The following is a 20,093-nucleotide window of genomic DNA, read 5'->3' on the forward strand; positions in this document are numbered from 1 at the left end:
AGGAAGGTATTTCTGAAGAAAGTACAAGGCTGCATGAACACAGAGAAGCAGGCATATATAACGGCGTTTTTATTCATAACACCTTTAACTTGGACTGCAATTATTTCAGTTTTTAAAGTTAAATTCGGGCAGCAACTGAGGAAAAAAAAACCAAATAGTCCCTGTGTGCACAAACAATGCAGCTTTGAATAATACACGATAAGTTTATTTCATATTAACATGAACAGTAAAAAGTGGACATTTGATGGGATTTTACTTCAGGTCCTTTTCTTTATTCCTCTATCGTGTCCTTTTTGCCAGTCTCTTGTCCCTCAAATTGTGGATACTTTGCCTCAACGTCAGCCCAAGTTAGATGACCGTTCGCCAGGTCACGAATGATGGCCGGAAGCTCAGAGATCTGCAGGCAAAGCCACAAAGACATATGAAACACGAAGCCATCAGAATCAAGTTGCTCTGCTGGATACTTGGGGAACATAGGTAATCTTTACATCTGCAACAGAACAGATCCTGCAGGATCATTTTTGGGGAGAAAAATTATTAACTAGGAGGACATCTTAAATCACAGTCTGTGTCATCTCAGCAGACTCCTCAGTTACTCAGGGTGGCCCATGAGGGAAATGCAACTGTCACGGTGGGCGACCACAGCAAGGTTCGTCCCTGGTAGCGTTACGTTACAGTTTTGGAAGGGAAAGAGAAATAAACAGGCATCCAAAAGATGCTGTACGCCAGGATTTAGCCAGGCCCTACTTACTGTAAGACCAGCATAAAAGAAGCTACCAATTGCCTTTTCTTCCCTCCTCATAGCGCACTGTCATGGTGCAAAGGATCAGCTAGAGAAACCAGAAAATTTGCAGAAATTGAAGGGTAATGAAGTCTCGTCTCTGCTGCTCAGCAGTGGGAGGTCATCCGGGTGATACAGGACAGACAGGTGCCCCGAGGAGCTGCCCCTGCCTGTTACACTGAACCAACCCACAGCCAGCTCAGCAGCCCCACGCAGTACAGGTGCTTTTGTACAGCGCGGAGCTGGAACAACTCAGCCTCGCAGATCAGCACTGACTCCTCCTCCTCCTTCTACAGGAGCCAAACCGTGCTCCTGGTGGGGCCAGGGAAAGAAGGGCACGACAGAGGTGCCGAGACCACGCTCCCACAGCGCTGAGCAGGTTTTGCTCACAGGCGATGAGACCGCCATGGGGAGGTTTGCTATTCCGGTCTCTGTACTGTGCCCATACTAGCAGAGCATGCTTAGGGCAGGTGTGGCTTTTGGGCAATGGTTCACCAGCTTCACTGGTGCTGCACAGGAAATACCGGCAAGACGCAAGTTTTGAGGAGTTATGTCTGCGCTGTGCTCTGCCAGCCAGCCTGTAGTAAGCAAAGATCTTCTGCCTTTTGGTGCCTGTTGGTTCAGAGGAGCCCTGCCTCTGAAACCCAGACACAATCCAGCAAATGCATTTACTCAGCAGCCTTCTCTCAGAAAGAGGCACTCTAAAGAGCAATGCAATCAGCACAAGGCATGGCTTTCAAGTAAGATCAACACCTCTGCATCCCAGGAAAACAAAAGCCTCTCCTCACTTTAGCAGCAGGACCAGCATCTTCTGTTTGACCAGTATCCCTTCCCTGGGGATTTCTCAGAATAGCTGAATTGCCTGTGAGAGCTGGAGGCGGCTCCTGCATAGAGCAGAGTCACTGCTGGATCACAAAGAGCAGCTAATGCTCTCCCCTAGCCTGGAAGAAACAGACTTGGCTCTGTCTGCAGCCAAACCCTGCCCTTTACCTCGGCTCGGATCTGACGCATCGAGTCGCGGTCTCTCAGGGTGGCAGTGTGAGGTGTCCGGTTAACGGTGTCAAAGTCGATCGTGATCCCAAAGGCCACGCCAATCTCATCAGTCCTGGCGTAGCGCCGGCCGATGGACCCGGAGGAATCATCCACCTTGTGAGAGATGCTGTTCCTGGTGAGTGCTTCAGCTGCAAGAAGCAGAGAAGGGGGGGGATCACCAGGACTCGTTACATACTCAGCAGGCAACGTGATCCTAGCAGTGCCCTCCCACATCCTCATGGCACTACCTGGAGTGAGGCACCATGCGTCCTGGTTTCAAGCAGCATCTGGAGACCCTCATTTTGACAGAAGATCCAGTGTTCCAGTCCCTGCCAAGACTACAAGCTCAAACCCACCCCACAGGTACACCGCTACTCTCACAGCTCTCCACATTGCATCACTCGATTCTCACCCGAAGAGCAAAGTCACCGACTTCAACCCATCAATACAGTCCCACAACTCTGCTCTAACTCAAAACCACGCCAGCCTTACACACGTGCAGGGGCACGTCCAGCATGGGGAGGTGAGGTCCGGAGCAGAACTGATGCCGACAGCAAAAACCACTGTCTGACATGCAGTCTGTGTTCCTGTCCTTCATGAATTCACTTTTAGATGGTACCAGTGGGCATTTTGACAGAATGCTTGGAGGCTCAGCAGCTCTGGGACCAATTCAATAAATTAGCTGGCCAACAAGAGCAAAGAAAAAACTTTATTCAAAATAACAACCCCCCCACCAAAAAAAACCCAAAAGCCACACTGCTCCTGACAGCTTCTCCTAAGCAGTGGGAAAGATTTATTTTTGACAGAGAAGGAAAAAAAAAGAAATGTCTTTTACACTGCAAACCAACACAGGGGAGTGCAGGGAGTTGGGTGTTTTGAGGCTAGACTGAAGAGTCTGATAGATACCCAAAGCTGGCTGATACCAACCAACTCAGCTGGTTTAGCTCTATGGCTCTCCCTTTGCACATGACAGCCAGGTGATTCCAATGCTATTTTCTCCCTATAGCACTGAGGAAGAAACCTCTCCTCCCAGTGCACATCCCCACTGGAGCCACAGTGCTTAATACACTTACATAATTCCTTGACAAAAGGCATGAATTCCTGATTCTGGCTTAGAGGAAGAACAGAGCACTTGAACGGTGCTACCACAGCTGGGAAGCTGAAGAACTAAGGAAAAAAAGAAAAAGCACAAATAAGTAACAAGTTTAATGGTTAGGCCAGATTCTTAGAAGGTGAGAATAAGCTCTGACTGAGGTTGGAGGCAGGGTGAGTGTTCCAGGGGAGTAGCTGGCCTTCTGTAAGACATCAGCATTCAGGGCTCCAGCAGTAACACCTCACACCGCTGAAGCAAGATTGATTTTCTCCAGCTGTCCTCCACTCCCCCTTCCCTCCTGACAGCTAAATGTTACCTCCCCCCAAAAGCGGTCTACCAGAGCCCTCCCTGAAGAAAGTGAGCCTCATTTGAATTAAAGAAAAATGAAGGGTAGAGGGCTCTTTCCAGGAGATTCAGTCTTATGCATAGTCTAAAGGGAAGAGTGCTCACAATCATCTCACTCCGTTTGATTCCCATAGAGAGGCCACACACACAGAGCATATGCAGCTCAAAGGTTTTCAGATCCCTCCACAGACACCCTCAGAAAACACAAATGTGCCAAAAGTGGGGGTGGGGAGAGTGGGGGGAATCTTTCCTGGCAATCAGCAAGGCCTGTAAGGGTACAGACATAGTGCAATTGAGACGTACCACAATACAGAGCAGCCCAGGCTACACAGAAAGTAAATGGGTACCAGGAGGATGATAAGTCCAATATTTTAGACTTCATGAGCAGTTTGTGATTGAAAGGCAACTGTGTCCTAACTCTGGGCTCCTCAATCCTGTTCCCCCCTACTCGTAACTGTATCACATCCTGTGGCAACCAGAGCCACTAAGGACCACTGTTATTTTTCTTTTCTATAAACACAGTCTAGCAGCCAGAAACGATGAACAGGAACCAGCATCAAGCTTACAGCCAGCTTCCCACAGGCCACCTGCAATGGTGCAGAGCATCACAGTTTGGGTACTGGCTGGAACAGGCTGGCGGTCTGTATGTAACACACGCTTCCTCCTGGCCCCTGCTACAGCAAAGTTTCAGGCCAAGTTTTTAGGGATGCCCAGAATCAGAGAAGGTTGAATTTCATGGGGGACTGAGGAAACAGTTAGCCTACTGTCTATCTCGCTGCATAGAGCTACGATTCTAGGAAAAGCAAAGAGACGAAATAAAACACTGAAGAGACGCCTTTCTCTGAGTGATGGGACATTGCAAAGTGTGAATCCAGAAGGAGGAATTCCTCACCCCCTTGCCAGTAATACAGCGAGAGCCTCATAAACACACAGCCCCAGAACGCTCTCAATGCACATGTATAAACGACACGTATGCTGGCAAAACCAGCAATTCAACAGCCCACCTGGGTTCTCCCATCTCTGCTGCGTATTGTGCAGTCTTATTTTAGCCCCTCCCCTGGATGTTAGGGAAAGGCAAATGCTTGCAGCTGGTTTTAAGCTGAGGCCCAGCCACAGGAAAGCTCACCGTTCTCTGCTCGTCTCCTTCCCGGATGTGGAATGTGTGTTCAAATACTGTGTACATGATCCTCCCAATACCAAATGAGGGTTCAATTACATTTGGGATGATTTCTTCCACTGGAATACAAAAGAACCCATGTCATCATTAAAGAAGAATTTACACACACACACACACACAAAAAAAAAAAAAAAAAAAAAAAAGAGATGTGTTTGCTGAAGTTGCCTTTCTGCTCAGAAGTTATGATTACATGTTGCTGAGCACATGGAAATAAAAGGTTAAATATTTCTGCTCTAAATACAAATACCTGAAGTAGAGATTTGGACTTAGTCCACGTACAGAATGTATTTAGGCTGTAAATAACAAGTCAGGGCCCCTTCTCTGGCCCTGAGAGCAAACAGCACAGCACAACTTGCATCCACGCAGATAAACCCTCTTCCACTTCACAACAGCGAAGCCTCATCCAAACCGTTCACTGGGAACGGTCCCTGTTCCACACCAAGCCACAAACTATGTCCAGGCATTGTCTGGGAGAGTGCTACTTGGCATGGACCAAAACCGTGCCAGGGAATATGCTAACAATTAAACAGCCTGGATGATGGCAGGGTAATGTTCATTCCCTGTCCCACTTTGGTTTAACATACAGACACAGCCTCAGTATCCAGCATTCTGAGCAGAGAAGCATGGAGCTTCAGATCCGATTCAAATTCCAGCAAAGACTCCCTCTGTATTCTTGAGTCGTTCAGCTGCCTGCTTCAATGCTGCCACCCTCTTTATTGTCCATCCCCCTGCAACGTATCACGAGAGTGGCAAAGAATGAGAGTCAACTAGTTAGTGTTTGCAAAAATCCTCAGAAGACGTGATGTGCTATGCTATTATATACCCATCATTCTCTCCAATCCTTGCCACACGTCTGTCAAAGAGGCTTTTCCCTCCCTCTCCCCTCTGTGTGTGAAAGGAGCTCAGTGGACAGCTGCCCTGCTCAGACAATGCAGCTTTTTAGAAAAAGCTCAGATAGCAACTGGAGAAGAAACAACAATTATAGGCATCAGCTGCTTTTGAAAATCAAGGGTAGAATCCAGCTCTCCAGCACTGCACCCTGATTTGCCTCCCACTCTATGTCTAGAGAGCCAATCCTCCTCAATGAAGCACCTAACCCGGGGTGGGACTTTACCTTCCAAAAGGATGGTCTTGTTTTATTTGTGCACTGACCAACCAGTTTTCAAGACAAGAGAGGGAAACCATAAGCTTTGCCTCCTGCTTGCAGACAGCAGCCGAACTGCCAAATGTACAAACTTAAAGGAAAACCAGCAACTGGGGTTCTACTTGCTGGCCCCCAGCAATACTACAGTCACCAAGTTACAACTCTGATTCCTTCTTTGAAGTTGTGACAAAGCAAAGCCTGGCACAGCAGCAGCATGTGCTGAGTGAAAGACACATGGACATCTCAAAGGCTCAGAGGCTGCAAGAACAAATATATTCTGCACGTGCTACAAGTTGCTCTACTCCTTCCTAGGAGCATTTATCACATTTCCAACCTAGGGCAGGACGATCCACTAGTTAGAGTATGAACTGGGGAAAAATCTACCTCAGTCTCCAGCTCTGTCAAAGACTTCCCAAACGACCTTGGGTGAGGCGCTTACAGAGCTGGCTGGAAAGACAAGACTTCTTTGAGGAACTAAATCCATGCATTTTGGCAAGTTACCTTCTAGCCCCATTTCCCACATCAGGACAAAAGCTCTGTTGGAGACGCAGTCGCTGACCAAAGCTGATGTGATTATCAACTACCAGAGGAACTGACTGGACCTGTCAGCTTAAAGAGTCTGGTCAGCAGGGCAGCCTGGCGAGCTGGCAGATGCCGGAAGACTTGACACCAGGCAGTGGAGTGACATCAGGAGCTCTGAGCACAGAGATCTGCCTGTAGCCCTACCAACAGACTGCCACGACCCATCTGCTGCATTGCAACGGACTTGAAGATGAGAGCTCCCAAAGCTGGTGCACTCTCCCCAGCTCCTCCATCGCTACAGCAGCTGATTCTTAGCACCACGTGGGACCTTACAGATCCTAGAATATGCAACTGAAGCATCATGAATATAATATGCCACCCAAAATCTCTTAAATGGGTTACTGAACAGACAGACGAAAAGCATCAATGGTCACTGAAATCCCACTGCTACGCAAAAGCTTTCCAACTCTCTTACTGTCGAATTTCAAGGAAATAACATTTGGTATTTTTCCTGTGCCACTGTACTATACTAACAGGATAATGCAACTAATAAAGTTCACATTTAAAATGTATCCTGATGTGCCTCTTGTTTTTGATGATCAAACAACAAAGATACAAATTTACCATGTAATGTTTTCTGAAATCTCTTCACAGTAACCATGTCCTTTGTTAATTTAAAAGTTTTCCCTTCAGTTTCCACAGTGAATTCCCTGCAAAGGAAAAAAAAGTCACTTAAAAGCTACAGCAATAAATAAACAAGTTATATTTCCTTAATTGCATTGATTGGTTGACTTTAAGAGTGGGACGACAGAAGCCAGGGCAAATCCCAGAGATCAAAGAAACGTGCCATACCCATTAAAAGAAATTTACGTTAATAATAAAATTACTACAGCTACATTAAAAGCAACCATCTTCATAATCACAGTGAACTTCGTTGTGGTTAGCAGCCTGAAGCAAACTCAATTAGGAAATGGAAGGATCTCAGGATGAAGCATATACACTAAAAGAAAGAAAACGTAGGCACACAAAACAGGCGTTTGCTGCAGACTGTACCTCTTGTCAAGTGCACGGACTTCTCATGAAAACCAAGTTGTGTCAGAAGGTACCGTGCGTTTTGACAGATACCAAACAAAAGGGAAGATACAGCACAGTTATTTTATTGTTTATTTCTAAAGCTTTTGGTATTACGGTCTTCTAAGTACTTTCTCTTGCTCCTTGCTAACCTGCAACCAGCACACGCTCCTTGACGAGGAGAACTCAGGCTGTATTGACCTATCCCACTTACAGGAAGCAAATGTCTCCATTATTATGCATCCTAACAGAAAACTGCTGCTGTAAACCTGAGGGCTTCACATCATGGATTTATCCAAACATGGTCATATGAAAGGCAGGTCTAACCTACTGACACTGTCAATGTGTACTCAAGCAATGGCACCCTCCTTGTTGAAGCATTCAGATCGGCATAATACAAAACCCAACGTGTTTAAGAGACGTGTGTGCTAATCACCTGCATTTAGACCCGATACCAAATGGGCTGAAGTTTATAAAGGCTTTGCTCTGAACACAGCTACAACTGGATGCCGAGTTTCAACACAGTCATGATTTGCAGTCCACTATCAATTCAAACCCGGGATACTGCTTATAACTCATCTATTGAATCATTTCAGTGGGATTCTGGATGAACTAAGTTCACTTTCTTCTGGTTTTGACGTGTGTAAACATCACCATATTCTGCAACAGTCTCTCTCCCCATTTTGAGTGCTACTGTTTTTTCTACACTTTCACATTCCTAGAAATGTAAAAGAAATAAATCTTAGCTCAGGGGGAAAAAAACCAACCAAACAAAAAAGATGTAAGTGTTACCACTCTGGAATGTATTCTTTGCTCCTACACCTTGTACCATGTCAAGCAGGAAATAAGGTTTATTTTTTATTATTGCACCATTAGCCTTCTCATAACATATACAGCTGTTGGCCTGCTTCAACCAAATTTGACAACTGCAGAGATCTCCTACATTTTCAGTTCCTGCTTGTGTTACGAATACAGGCAGACAGGTCGAGGAAAAACATACAATTTGCTGCCCCAGTAAGTCAAAGGCTGTAACAGGTCCTAAAGCGTATCATAAAACACTGGAGGATACTCACACAAGTTTTGATTCTCATTTAACTATTCTGTTCCATCACTCACAAAATTATTTGATTAATTTTAAAATAAGGTTCAAAAACATCTGCCAGCCCTGGTCAACTCTCAAACCAGAGTAGGGAAGCTGGTAAACACTTCCCATGTCACTGAGGCGTCTCTCTTATGGGATGATCCTACTAAAGCCAGAAGCTCATTCCCAGGCAAATAAACAAATATTTGAATACCGTGGTTACAAGTTTATGTGCATATATCAGAGATGTGTTGATGGATGACCAGCAATGACTTGGCAGAAGGCACAGCACTAAAACATTTCTGATGATCCACTCAGCCTACTCTCACGAGGAAGCTGGTTTCAGGCAGCTCAAATTAATCCAGAGGCACGTTGGGAACCCTCATCAGAGGTGTCGGAGAAGGGTACCACACACACAGCCAGCTCACCCTTTCTCACTGAGCAGCTGCTCCATCTCGGTGATGTAACACTCATCACACATGGAAAGGTATTCCATCACCACCTTTGCATCCTTCTTATAAGCTTTGCCAATGGCTCCCTTATTTGCCTCAAACTGAACAATGTTGACTGTTCTGTACGAGGCAGTTAAGGAGTTTGAGACGACAGAATGCAGGGCCTGGTTCTTTTGCTATGTCAAAGCTAATTGCTACACAACACAAAGAATCTCCTCTGCTACTAGATTAAGGAACTTCAAGAGAGGGAAGGAACGATGAAAAATACTGAAGGGCAGAATGTCACAAATTTTGAAAGAATACAACTTTTTTTTTTTTTTTTAAACAAGTACAGCTAGCAGCAGAACCATGCCATGACATGGAGTAACTGGGATAGTAGCCCCACATTCACATTTAAACCATGCTTCACAGTCAAAACAGAACCTAGCATTAAGCTAGGAAAAAAACAAGCACAACAGTAAATCCCCTTTGCCCACCTGAGTAAAGTCACCCACATGCTCAGTTCTTTGCAGGTTACTTCCCAAAGTCATGCTGGTCTGTAGCTCTAAGTTTCCCTCTTTAATTTACAGATGTAACTTAAAACAGAGCTGCACAGCTCTCCAAGACATCTCACCGTCAAATCACTTTAAGTGAAAAGAGAATCTGCTTTATTCTGAAAGGATATAGGTTCTTTGAGAGGCTTCTCAGCTATAAGAGGAACTTTGGTGGCACGAGCATGGCAGGAGAGGTCATAGCAGGAACGATCAGCACAGCCAACAATCTCAATCCAACCCTGAAAAAACAAAAGTGGAAGCTTTCACCAACTCTTTTTTGTCCACTTAACCATCAAATATGTTTATTCACCCTTAAGCCCTCCCTGCTCCCATGACTGTTTCTTCTACATAATTAGCTCTGTTACAATAAGCAGCCCTCACTCACTAGCTGCTCCTTCATTTGAATGATTCCGTTTGTTTCCAGCGGAAGCGATCAGTTACCTAACCAGCGCCTGTGTTCAGGGCCACGTTTTCCACATGGCTTGGCAGAACGCAGCACTGTGCCAATAGCTTGGGGCTGGGGCCAGAGCACACAGTCCTATCACTCACATGCTATAGGCACACGAAGATACCATGCCTTCAGGGCTTTCCTGCTCTGCAAGTATAGAACAGACAGCGGGCAGCCAGCCACATTAGAATGGCCAAAAGCCTGGCTTATGAGCTAGTAAGACACAGATCATATGCAAGGGAAGCACTTCTTTCAACATTTCGGCATGTATGGCGAGGAGGAATCTCAAAACACCATTCAGGCACACGGAATTGATGAAGCCTTCCAACACTTGTAGCAAATACAACCACCACCTGGATTTTCTAAAAGACAATCCCATATAAGAACAGGCACATCAGCTGCTTTCCATTTGCTCTGCCGTATCAGGATGGACATACAGGCAGCCAGATGCTGTGTGCTTTTCCAGCCTGCAGCGATATTGCAAGGTGTCAGGAAAGGTATGTGAACAGAAAGGTATGTGCCGGAAAAACCGTGGTGTTCTAGAACACCTTGGGGAATTTTTACACAAATTAAACCATTAAGGTACTACAGGTACTTCTCAGAAGGTTTGTGTAATAACTTTATAGAATAGATTTTAAACCATTCAGCGCAGTTAACTTCTTACTACCGAGTGCTGCAAGTTGGTACAAACATTTTTGGTCAGAGTTAAGTGACAAACCAAAGCGTGAGTCTTAGCTCACAAGGTGGTTTTGTCATGCCCCTGGGATTGCCGTCTTCACCTCTGGGTTAGGCTGTTGGACATACTGCTCTGTGAGTGTTGTCCTGATCCATGACAAGGTTTGCAAAATTTATTAATCTTATTTACACGGTACGACCCACACACGTCCAGCCTGTTTTGAGTTGGCTGGGAAGAGAGGCTGTGAACTTATGGAAGTCAGCTAGCTACATCGAGAGGAAGCCAGCCACTCCCTTCAATCATTTCTACAGGTCTTTTCTATATGAAGACAAATCACTCATCCAAGCTGCAGGAATTTTTTTTTTTCTCATCTGAAGTTTGGTGGAATTTTACTGGCTGCTGTTGCTCTAACTAGCTGTAATGAAACGTCACTAGTCATAAGCCTGTTTCAGCTCCTTAAAAGAAAAGAAACAGAGAGAGAAAAAAAATAAACCAAAACAAAAAAAAGCCCCACATGGACACAAACCACCAACCACATACAACCTCCTCAGCCCTAGGCTGTAGGAGGTTCTTCCTGCCCATAACTAAGGCTGGCTGAACCATCTGAAGCCTTGACCCGTTCCCTGTGTGGTCACCTTTGGGCTGAGCATGCTACCAGTTTGGCTGTCAAACTGGTCAGGAGCATGGATGGGGTCTACTCATATAAGGGTCACGGCAATGTCAGAGACTAACCCCATAGACCTCAGCAAAATCCCTTCAATCTTTTGATCCTTTATTGGAACTAGACCACACAGAGTTCTCTAGATATTTTCAGGAATCTGCACATACCCTAGACTCCTTGGAAAGGCTAACCAGGCAGAAGAACATGTGCTTCACTACATGAGGGAAAAATAATGAAATAACTTTTTTTTTAAACTCAGATTTGACCTAAAAAGTAGATTCTGTACCCTTAAAGAGGGGAATAACTTCATAATCAATACAGTCTAGTTACTATGCCTTCTAATACATTTTTTTTTTTAAACTATCATTCCAACTCATAAACTTGGCTGAGACTTAACTGAGGAGGCTGAAAGCTCTCCAAGAGAATCTAAAATGAGTCTAAAAGCCTCACCCCTACCTACCTACTGCTGGTTTACCTGAAAGAAAAAACCCACACATTTTTCAAAATTCAGCCAACAATATAAGAGAAAAACAAAGCACCCAACAAGGCGTGAACTGAAAAGCTCTTAGTGACTCAACAGGAAGATAAAAAATCCTTGGGAAATTTTTCTCCCAGCACGAGCTGTCTAAACTGGCGGGAGGGAACTCTCATTTCTCACAGCTTGGAAGTAGGAAAGGAAGAGCAAGCATTCTAGCAGGAAGGAATCTGCCCTGTAATAATGCCTCCAGCAAAACAAATCCTTCCCCACTGCTGTTACAGGGGTTACAGTCTTTGGAAAGCACCAGGACCTTTCCTTTAATTCCAGATGAAATTCAACCAGCACCATGTCCACAGGCAGCTTCAGGCTCCACCAAAGGAGTCTGAAGCATGGACCTACAAACAAGCACAAACAGTTCATAAACTTTGTGCAAGCCCGCTGCAGGGAGCTGACCTGTCCCCTTAGTCCTGGGTTCAGAGTATTTCCACTGCAGTAAGTGTGTTCATAACAACGTGGGGCTGGACAGAAACATCAGACTCATAGCCCTAGTTTTAAAAAACAAGGAATAAAACGGAGCCCCTTCCCGCACTATCAACAGATCCAATAGGGAGTGCCACTTGCTGTTCCACTTTGCCACTTACATACGATGTTTTGGACTCTGCATCCCAGCAGTCACAGGCATAATGAGCCATCTCATTCTCCATATGCTGTCGGAAGCGCAGCTTCTCTGGGGATACACCGACCTTTGTAAGGAAGAGGTAGATTCTGCCAATGAAGTAACCAAGAACGGAGTTATTGATCACACCCTGGAAAAGGAAAAAGCAGGAAGAAAGAAGAAAAACATACAGATATTAATTCCTAAGGAAGCAACATCATGACTTATACTTCTGCAGACAACCAGACATGTTACAGACAGAACTTCTTGCAGCTGCCTGTGATGAAGTACTGTGTCTCCCCTGAAACTACTACATCTTTTTAAATTCACCTAGTGCCACTGGCAGTGTCTCCATCTGAACAAAACAGTAAGTTGTTATTACTCTAGGACTCATCACTGTCTCTGAAGATTACCTACTGGAAAATACCCCGCTGCATCCAACAGCGCAGTCACTGGTATTACAACAGTGCACGGGAATTGCAGTTACGGCTCAGGACCCCACAACAGCTGTACCCTACAGTTCACAGCTGCAATACAACAGGGGGGTGGTGTTCCCATATACTGATGGGGTCAGCAGCTGAATATTAGATTCCCAGTCACTCCCGAGCTTTTGGCAGATATTAGTATTCCTTACTGTTCCTCTCCCATTAGCTAAGTGTGAAGCTCAAACTCTAATCACTGTCCCAGCACCACCTGCAGCCTTTCAATACTGACAACAAGGCCAAGCTTGGAGCTCAGTCACACCGATTCACTGAAGAGAACCAATTCTTAAATCTGGGAGCAAACCCCAGCTGGCACCAACACAACAGTTTGTAATTTAGCCTTGAGAGCAATGTTCGAAAGAGCAAGCTCCACGTGCTTGCAAGAGGAACGTTACCTGCTGGACGGCATCTCCCAGCCGCATTACATGGGCAGACTGCCCGCTGACCTGGGCCTTGGAAGAGTACAGGAGGATGTTGAGATCAGCCACGTTCTGAAATTTAGGGTGATTTTTCTCACTGGGATCCACAAAGTGCTCAATTTCTGCCATGGTGAATTCCCTAACAGAAACACAACCAACCATCTGTATTAAATATTTTCTGTGCTAGCCACAGCCCCTCTAATAAATGATTCCGCTTCAGCCTCTCACAAGCAAGTCAGTAGCTTAAAACCATATGCAAGCCCAGAGCCAAGACAATGTATAGGCTGGAACATGAACCAGTCTCGACACTGGATTTAGTTTCATCTTCCAATTCCTAATGAAACTTTCTACAAATTCATCTAGAGATCTCCAGCCCATGGTTATCACTACTGTGATCCAGAGCACAGACTACTACCTTTGGAAATACTTCCAAAAGTTCTCTGGAGTTTCTCCAGACTGATGTGATGCCCATATGAGAAGTACACATTTCCTACAGGGTCAGTGAAGACTAATCCACTGATTAACTCAGTAGCCTTAACTGGTATTAGAGGTGCCCAAAATAGCTACATGAGGTGATAATTTCATGAAGATAATGATACAGCTACACTGACCAATGGCATACATTCTGTTTTAAGAACTTGTCTTTAATACATCTATACTCACACACTGATTCGCAGCCTTCTTGCTCAAAATCACTTTACATTGAATTAGCTTATTACCAAGAACCTTTAAAAAAGCTCTAGGTAATGATTAACCTTAAATCACAGGCATCAGGATGTAATTCGCTATGATAGCATAATAACAGAGTCTCCAATAGATGTGCCACAAGCGTATAATTTATATTTGACTGAAAATGCATTTCAATGAGAAAAGTTCTCGTTTCCAGACATGCAAGAGAGAACAGGAGGACTGAGAAAATTCCGAAGAGTTCCCTTAGTGTTAACAATGTCATTGCCTCTCAGTGACATTTATGGCACCGTATTAATCAATTGCCAAGTTTACAACGTGTACTGCCTGTGTGTATGACAGAACCACACTGACTGTGCACGGGAGCTCTTGTTCCAAATTAGACAGAAGAGACTTCTGTTCAGAATAGTTCAGTTAAAATACAGATACTATCCTTAATGAAATGCAATAATCACTTTTATCCCGAGACAGAAAGCTTTGAAAGTAATTTTCAGTAACCCTGAGCTTTTCTACTTGACTGATCTTGGGACCCAAACACATGTCCTAGATCAGGTTCTCTCCCAACTTCCTCTCTGTAGTAAGTTGCAGAACCGCAGAATCTGCAGAACTGAGGCAAGGAAATACTGCTGCAAGGTCAGTCACATTTTGATTCCAGATTTCAGTTTTAAAGTAAATCGCATGAACATAATTAAACAAGCAAAGCTGTATGTCCTGTAGACAACGCAGCTACCTTTAATATGATTCATTTAGATTATGATGGAAGCCAAATTTTTTTAGTAAAACTGAGTTTAATCTAGGTGTTTCTAATACAACAGCTATTTCAGAGATCCTACTTCTCACCAGCCAGGCTTAGACAGAATTCCACAGTTAAAACATTAACCGAGTTCTTTGCCTGCAAACCCTCAGACTCACTAGGCACATTATCAAGTCCTCTGGAAGAAAGCACTAACGTGAAACAATCATGTACAAACACTGGAATAAAAAGGAGGTGCTACCTGCTCCCAGGTACCCTTCTGCTGAAAGAGGAAATTTGCAGTACCTCACTCTGATAAGGCCGGAGCGGGGTGAGATTTCATTTCTGAAGGAATTTCCAATCTGGGCAGCAGCAAAAGGCAGTTTGCCTTGGTTAAACTCCAGAAGACGTTTGAAGTTGAGGAATATTCCCTGTGCAGTCTCTGGCCTCAGATAGCTGAAAGGAGAGGGGGGAGAGGAAAATTCAGCAAGATAAAAAGGTGGGGAAAGCAGCAAGAAAAGAAAAATACAGTTACTACAAAGCTTAAAGGTGGTACTTTTTCCTCTCGAGTCTTTTAACTCCAGACACAAAACAATGAAGCAACAGACTGAGGGGAAAAAACACAAACAAAAATCAGCTGCAGCCCGAACACAGCACTCCACAGTTACTCCCCAAAGTAAACTGGATAACTTGGCTGCTTTTGAGATGCAAGCATGGAATGGAAAGAGGTGTCCGAATGAAATACAGAAGCCAGTTACATCACGGAGGTCAGAACATACCCTCCTTGCCTTTCCTATGTAGGCCTGAGCTATAGCAGGCTGGTTACAAATGAGGATTTTGCAGGCAAACCATGACTACACCTCTGCTGTTACACAAACTGTGAAGTGGCTTTAGTGTAAGGCCACTACAACTCCTACAGTGATTTGAGACTTCCACAGAGAATACCACCTACACAGATTATTTCATATACTACACTGGAGAACACATACGACATGTATCTCCGATCCCATCCCAGAACGTATGCAAGAATCATATTCTCTTCAATAGGGGTTTCAGTTTTAGTTTTGGAGACCCCAACTCGAGACAATAGCCTCCACATTCCCATACACTAACTACCAACCCCTAGTAAATGATGCTACCACTGCATCACCCTGCTAAGTAACTTCATCCTGAAACAGGTACACTGAAGCAGGTTCTCTACAGCCATGAAGTCGCTGACAACTGGGGACCCAGCGTTGACTGGCTTTATGGAAACAACTCCAACCAGCAAGGGCATAGACATGATCCACATAGTCTGCAGTTCCTTGTTCCTACCTCTCACAAGAGTACAAGGAATGCCAAGCTGCCAGAGCAGACTGGGACTGAAAGGCAGGGGAAGGCCACTCAAGAAGAAATTGCCTATTTCAATCAAGACTTCATTTTTATTCCAAGCAATGCAGAATATGAAGAAGAGAGAGTGTAAGCAGAATGAGATTAGTACTTACCCAGGCATGTTTCCTCCAGGCCCAATGGAGGTCTTGAACATGAGATTGAAAGAAACAGGAGGGGACAGGTCATTCCCAGTGATAGGTGATTTCACGTTGTAGTTCACAAAAAGATCTGAGAGTTCTTGCTGGCCGTAATTGTCCAACTGATATTAAAACAGAGGAGAATTATTTTAATTACTAGACAAGATAACAGCAATGAATTATGCCATTTTCATCTTTTACTGAGCATGACCCACAGCTCTGAATCACCTGCCCAAAGTATTCCCTTTTAACCTAGATTTTCAAGCAAGCTAAAGTTTAAACCAATGATAGAAGCATACACTGCACATCTGCAAACTCATTTTAGTAATAAAGGTCCACGACTCATACATACCACAGGAAGTCTGAAGTCTAGATAGAAATGAAAGCACTGAGCATAAGAGTGGGTGTAAAGCAGAAGAAAAGTCATTGGGACTGCATCACCACCCACCAGTAGCTTCTTTTGAACAGTTTCAGCTAAAACATGGGGAGCAGTGTGTTGGGAAGGAAAAAAAAAAACCCAGCAATGTGAGAGAAGAAAGCTAAAATTTCTGCAGTGCTTTGTCTGCATTCATTTCTCTTTCTTCTGCTGCACGAAACACAATATTCAAGCTATGCATTAGATGCTCTCTTTTAGAGCTGTTCCGCATTTTAGTTAAATAGAGCAAATCTGCAGCACAAGGATTCTTGGTGAAAGATTTTCCATTTGCTCTGAAAACAATTTGGTAATGACTGGGCACTTTTACAAGTCGGATAATGTCAGCCCCTTCCAGGACCTCACCTCCCCCTTTCTCTGGAGGACGGGAATCAAGCAGTAGAACCACAGATCTAACTGCAACCTAACTGCACAAAAGCCACAATTTCTGGCATTATTTTGTGCGTTTATGTACTAGCCTTTTGCATATGTATATTTAAAAATAGTTTCTAGATTTAAGTACCATAAAGGATCTATACTGAACAGTACAGCAATGATTTAACACTCAAGTTTAAAATCAAATGAGCTGCTTCTCTTTAATTGTCATGATCCTTCATATATCAGAGAAAACTCAAGACAGGAGATAAAAAGAGTTTATTAATAGAGGGATTCCCCTAAAGGACAGTCAAAGTTCAGTGTTGCAGTATGGAAAACCTAGTGACAACTGCTCAGTAATGCAATACATTGAAAAAAAAAGTTGCTCTTTCTGGAAGGAAATATTCACTCTATGCATGGCTCTGGAAGCATTTATCCTAGAAGTCATGAGAAAAAAAACATTAAAAACAAAGAAAAACAAATAAAAAAATAAAGGCAAATGTCTGTACAGCTGCTCAGGAATGTCAGCCTGGAGCACCAACTATTCTCAGAATAAACAAAGGAAAAATCTGTGCAGGGTGCTAGAGACAGAGGAACAAATCTCAAGTGCTTCAAAGTCAAGACAACTTTAAAACATACCAATTCAGTGCTAAGGTGACTCAGAAAAACCCTGACAAAACTTCACATCAGTCTCCGGTCCTTTGTATCATAATCCCACAATGAGGGATTTACAAAGGTAAAGGGGGGGGGATTCAGAAGAAATAGGCTTTTTGCAGGGTGTGAGGTGGAACAGAGCAGATCAGCTCCAAGGACAGAGCTTCAGCCCTACCAATCCAACATTCAAGAGATTCATATAACAGCAATAACTCTCCAAAACAGCAGAAGGAGGGAGATGTGGTTAACCAGCGAGTTTACGGTATTTGTTAACCAATAAGTTTCAGTACGTAGGAGCATGTACAGCCCAACATGTATCTTGGAGGTAAAGACTTCTGAGCATCTTCAGAGACACAGAAGGGACATTGCCTCTGGACTCGGTGCACTTCCTCCGTTACACACACATCCCTGAAGCATTCACCTCCCCAAGCAGGCACCTACCTGTGTTAGAACATTTTCCATTTCTGCCTTTTTCTCTGCTGTGCACTTCTTGTCAGACATCAGCTTTTGCAGGTGAGCTGTAAGCAAGAAAAATATGTAGTGAGTTTATACTGCAACCCCATTACTGATCCCAATCTACAGCTAGATAGATCAGGGGAATCCTCCAGCATGAGCATAAGTGTATGTCTACCAGGTGTCTGGCTAGTGTCATCAGGGCAATTCCACTCATGTCATCAGGGCAATGCTGATCTGCAGCTGAGGAGCTGCACCAGTTTGCTGTACTGGTGTGCCACAGGGAAAACAACAGGTCCTTATCGAGTTTCTTGCCAATATTCATTCCTCTAAACCCAAGCAATGGCTTTGTAGTCCCTTTCTCCTTATTTTCTTTCTATACAGACTGGAAATTCAAAGCAACGTTTGATCTCGAGCCAGCAAGGCTAATTTTATCCAAATGCACTCAGAGACATGTACTGACTTGGTACAGTAGGGTTAGACTGCATTCCACTTTAAAGCACAACACCCTCCATGAGATACAAAGGCAGACAGCGATGCCAAAACTTCCCACTCTCATTTGAAAAAAGCAATGTGACTTTTTAGTGGCAGTAACAGCAGGTGGCTGTTCACCAACGATGGGCTGCAGAAGAGACAGGAACACTCCGGTTTATGATGCTGTTCAGCGTGCAAAGTGGGCAGAGGTTAGATAGGCTTCTTTTGGGTTTTTTTCATAAAACAAAAATTCTAACTGAATATTATGAAAACAGCTTTAATGCCAATATAGATTGTTCTACATACTTAACTTCCAAGGAAATAGCTAGAAAACTAGGGAGCACAATCCACTTAAACCTAAAGCAGTTCCTTCCTTTCACAATGGAGCTGTACATGAAAGTTTTCAAATAGATTTCTTATTTCTAAGATTCCCTCATGTGATTTTTTTGTTGTTGTTGTTGTTTTTTAAACAAGTTTTAATCAATAACCAGAAAGAAGCATGAGGACTTTGCAAACCTAAGAAATGCCTGAAGTCTACTGAGCATTCCCAAAAGTCAGCTGAGTTCTAAGGTATACGAAAGTCATCAGCTGCCATGTAATTGACCTTTGCATCGAGAAAACATGCTCTGTCCCCTTACATCATCATTAAATCATCTCTCTGTTCTAAACAAAAAGCAACTGAAACTCAAGAAAACTAAGACCAGAATGTGGCAGAGAACAGGAACCTTGTTATATAGGGAGTCCTCAGCTTAGACAACACAGTAATCTTTTATGGCCTGACGACACAGGGTTTTATAAAACTGACTCAACTATGTTTTTACCTGCACCTCATTTAAGACACTAACACAACATTTGGGTGGAACTGAGAACTTATGGGATCTTTGGTATGGTATGATTAATGAACTACCAACACAAGTATGAAAGACTGGCTACACCAACTGGCCTTCCTCAAGAAAGATACTCTTCTCCCATGTTTGTACCACTGCAAGAAATCCCCAAGCCCACCTAGCTTTGGAACAAAACCAAACCTTTTAAGAGATGATCAGCACGAAAACATTCCCCATTTTTCACATCTTTCACCATGAAGTCAGCAAATTTGTCTACGTGGCCAGAAGTCCTAGAAAAGATGATACAAAAAAGGAACATGAAAGCTGCCACCGGACAGCCCCAGGTACCAAGAGATCCCAGTGGACAGACCATTATCAAAGAGAAGTCCTTCAAACCATGCGCCCAAACTGCAGGCTCACTCTTGCTTCAGATTATAGATTCGCATCGAGCAGTAACATCCCACAGAAAATCTGATCTGTGAGAAAGCATCAATACATCTAAATCTTAAACCACATCACTAAGATGACACTTAGTGCCTTTAGGAACTGCATCGTGATCAAAGCAAGACAGAGATGCAGTTGTGAGGAGTAACCAGCAGTTCAGGTGGACAGATTCCCACTATTTTATACCAGTGATTCGTGACAGCTTCTGCCCATTATACCGTGACCCAGACACAGTAACACAGTTGACTCAGCTCAGACTCATTCCAAAAGCTCCTGACATATTTAGCAAACCTGTGGGTAGTCTTAGCGGAGATACGTGGAGGTGAAAGGGTCCAGAGTCTGAACTATGCTCTCACCCTGGAACACGGTCCCTCTACCTGGTCTGTGGATAAAAAGAGGGCTTCAATCCCCAGGGCTACAGAAGCTACATTTGCATTCAGAGCTCAGTTAACACACTGCACATTACCATCCCTCCA

The 20,093-nt window shown here is 44.0% G+C and overlaps 1 protein-coding gene across 1 annotated transcript; it reads right to left on the bottom strand.

Moving 5' to 3' along the window:
* Positions 1-174: 174 nt before the first annotated feature.
* Positions 175-19,725, bottom strand: LOC142593068 (glycine--tRNA ligase-like). Its single transcript, XM_075706536.1, has 14 exons — positions 19,685-19,725; positions 19,375-19,463; positions 17,861-17,937; positions 15,955-16,100; positions 14,777-14,926; positions 13,027-13,189; positions 12,136-12,300; positions 9,359-9,470; positions 8,675-8,816; positions 6,719-6,804; positions 4,378-4,487; positions 2,887-2,980; positions 1,772-1,962; positions 175-397 (listed from the first exon to the last, which is right to left on the bottom strand). The coding sequence occupies exons 1-14, from the start codon at positions 19,723-19,725 to the stop codon at positions 272-274; spliced, it is 1,692 nt and encodes a 563-aa protein (XP_075562651.1). The 3' UTR covers positions 175-271.
* Between the last annotated feature and the right edge of the window lie 368 nt (positions 19,726-20,093).

This window comes from Pelecanus crispus, chromosome 2, assembly GCF_030463565.1.
Source record: "Pelecanus crispus isolate bPelCri1 chromosome 2, bPelCri1.pri, whole genome shotgun sequence".
In the NCBI taxonomy this organism is placed as follows: domain Eukaryota; kingdom Metazoa; phylum Chordata; class Aves; order Pelecaniformes; family Pelecanidae; genus Pelecanus; species Pelecanus crispus.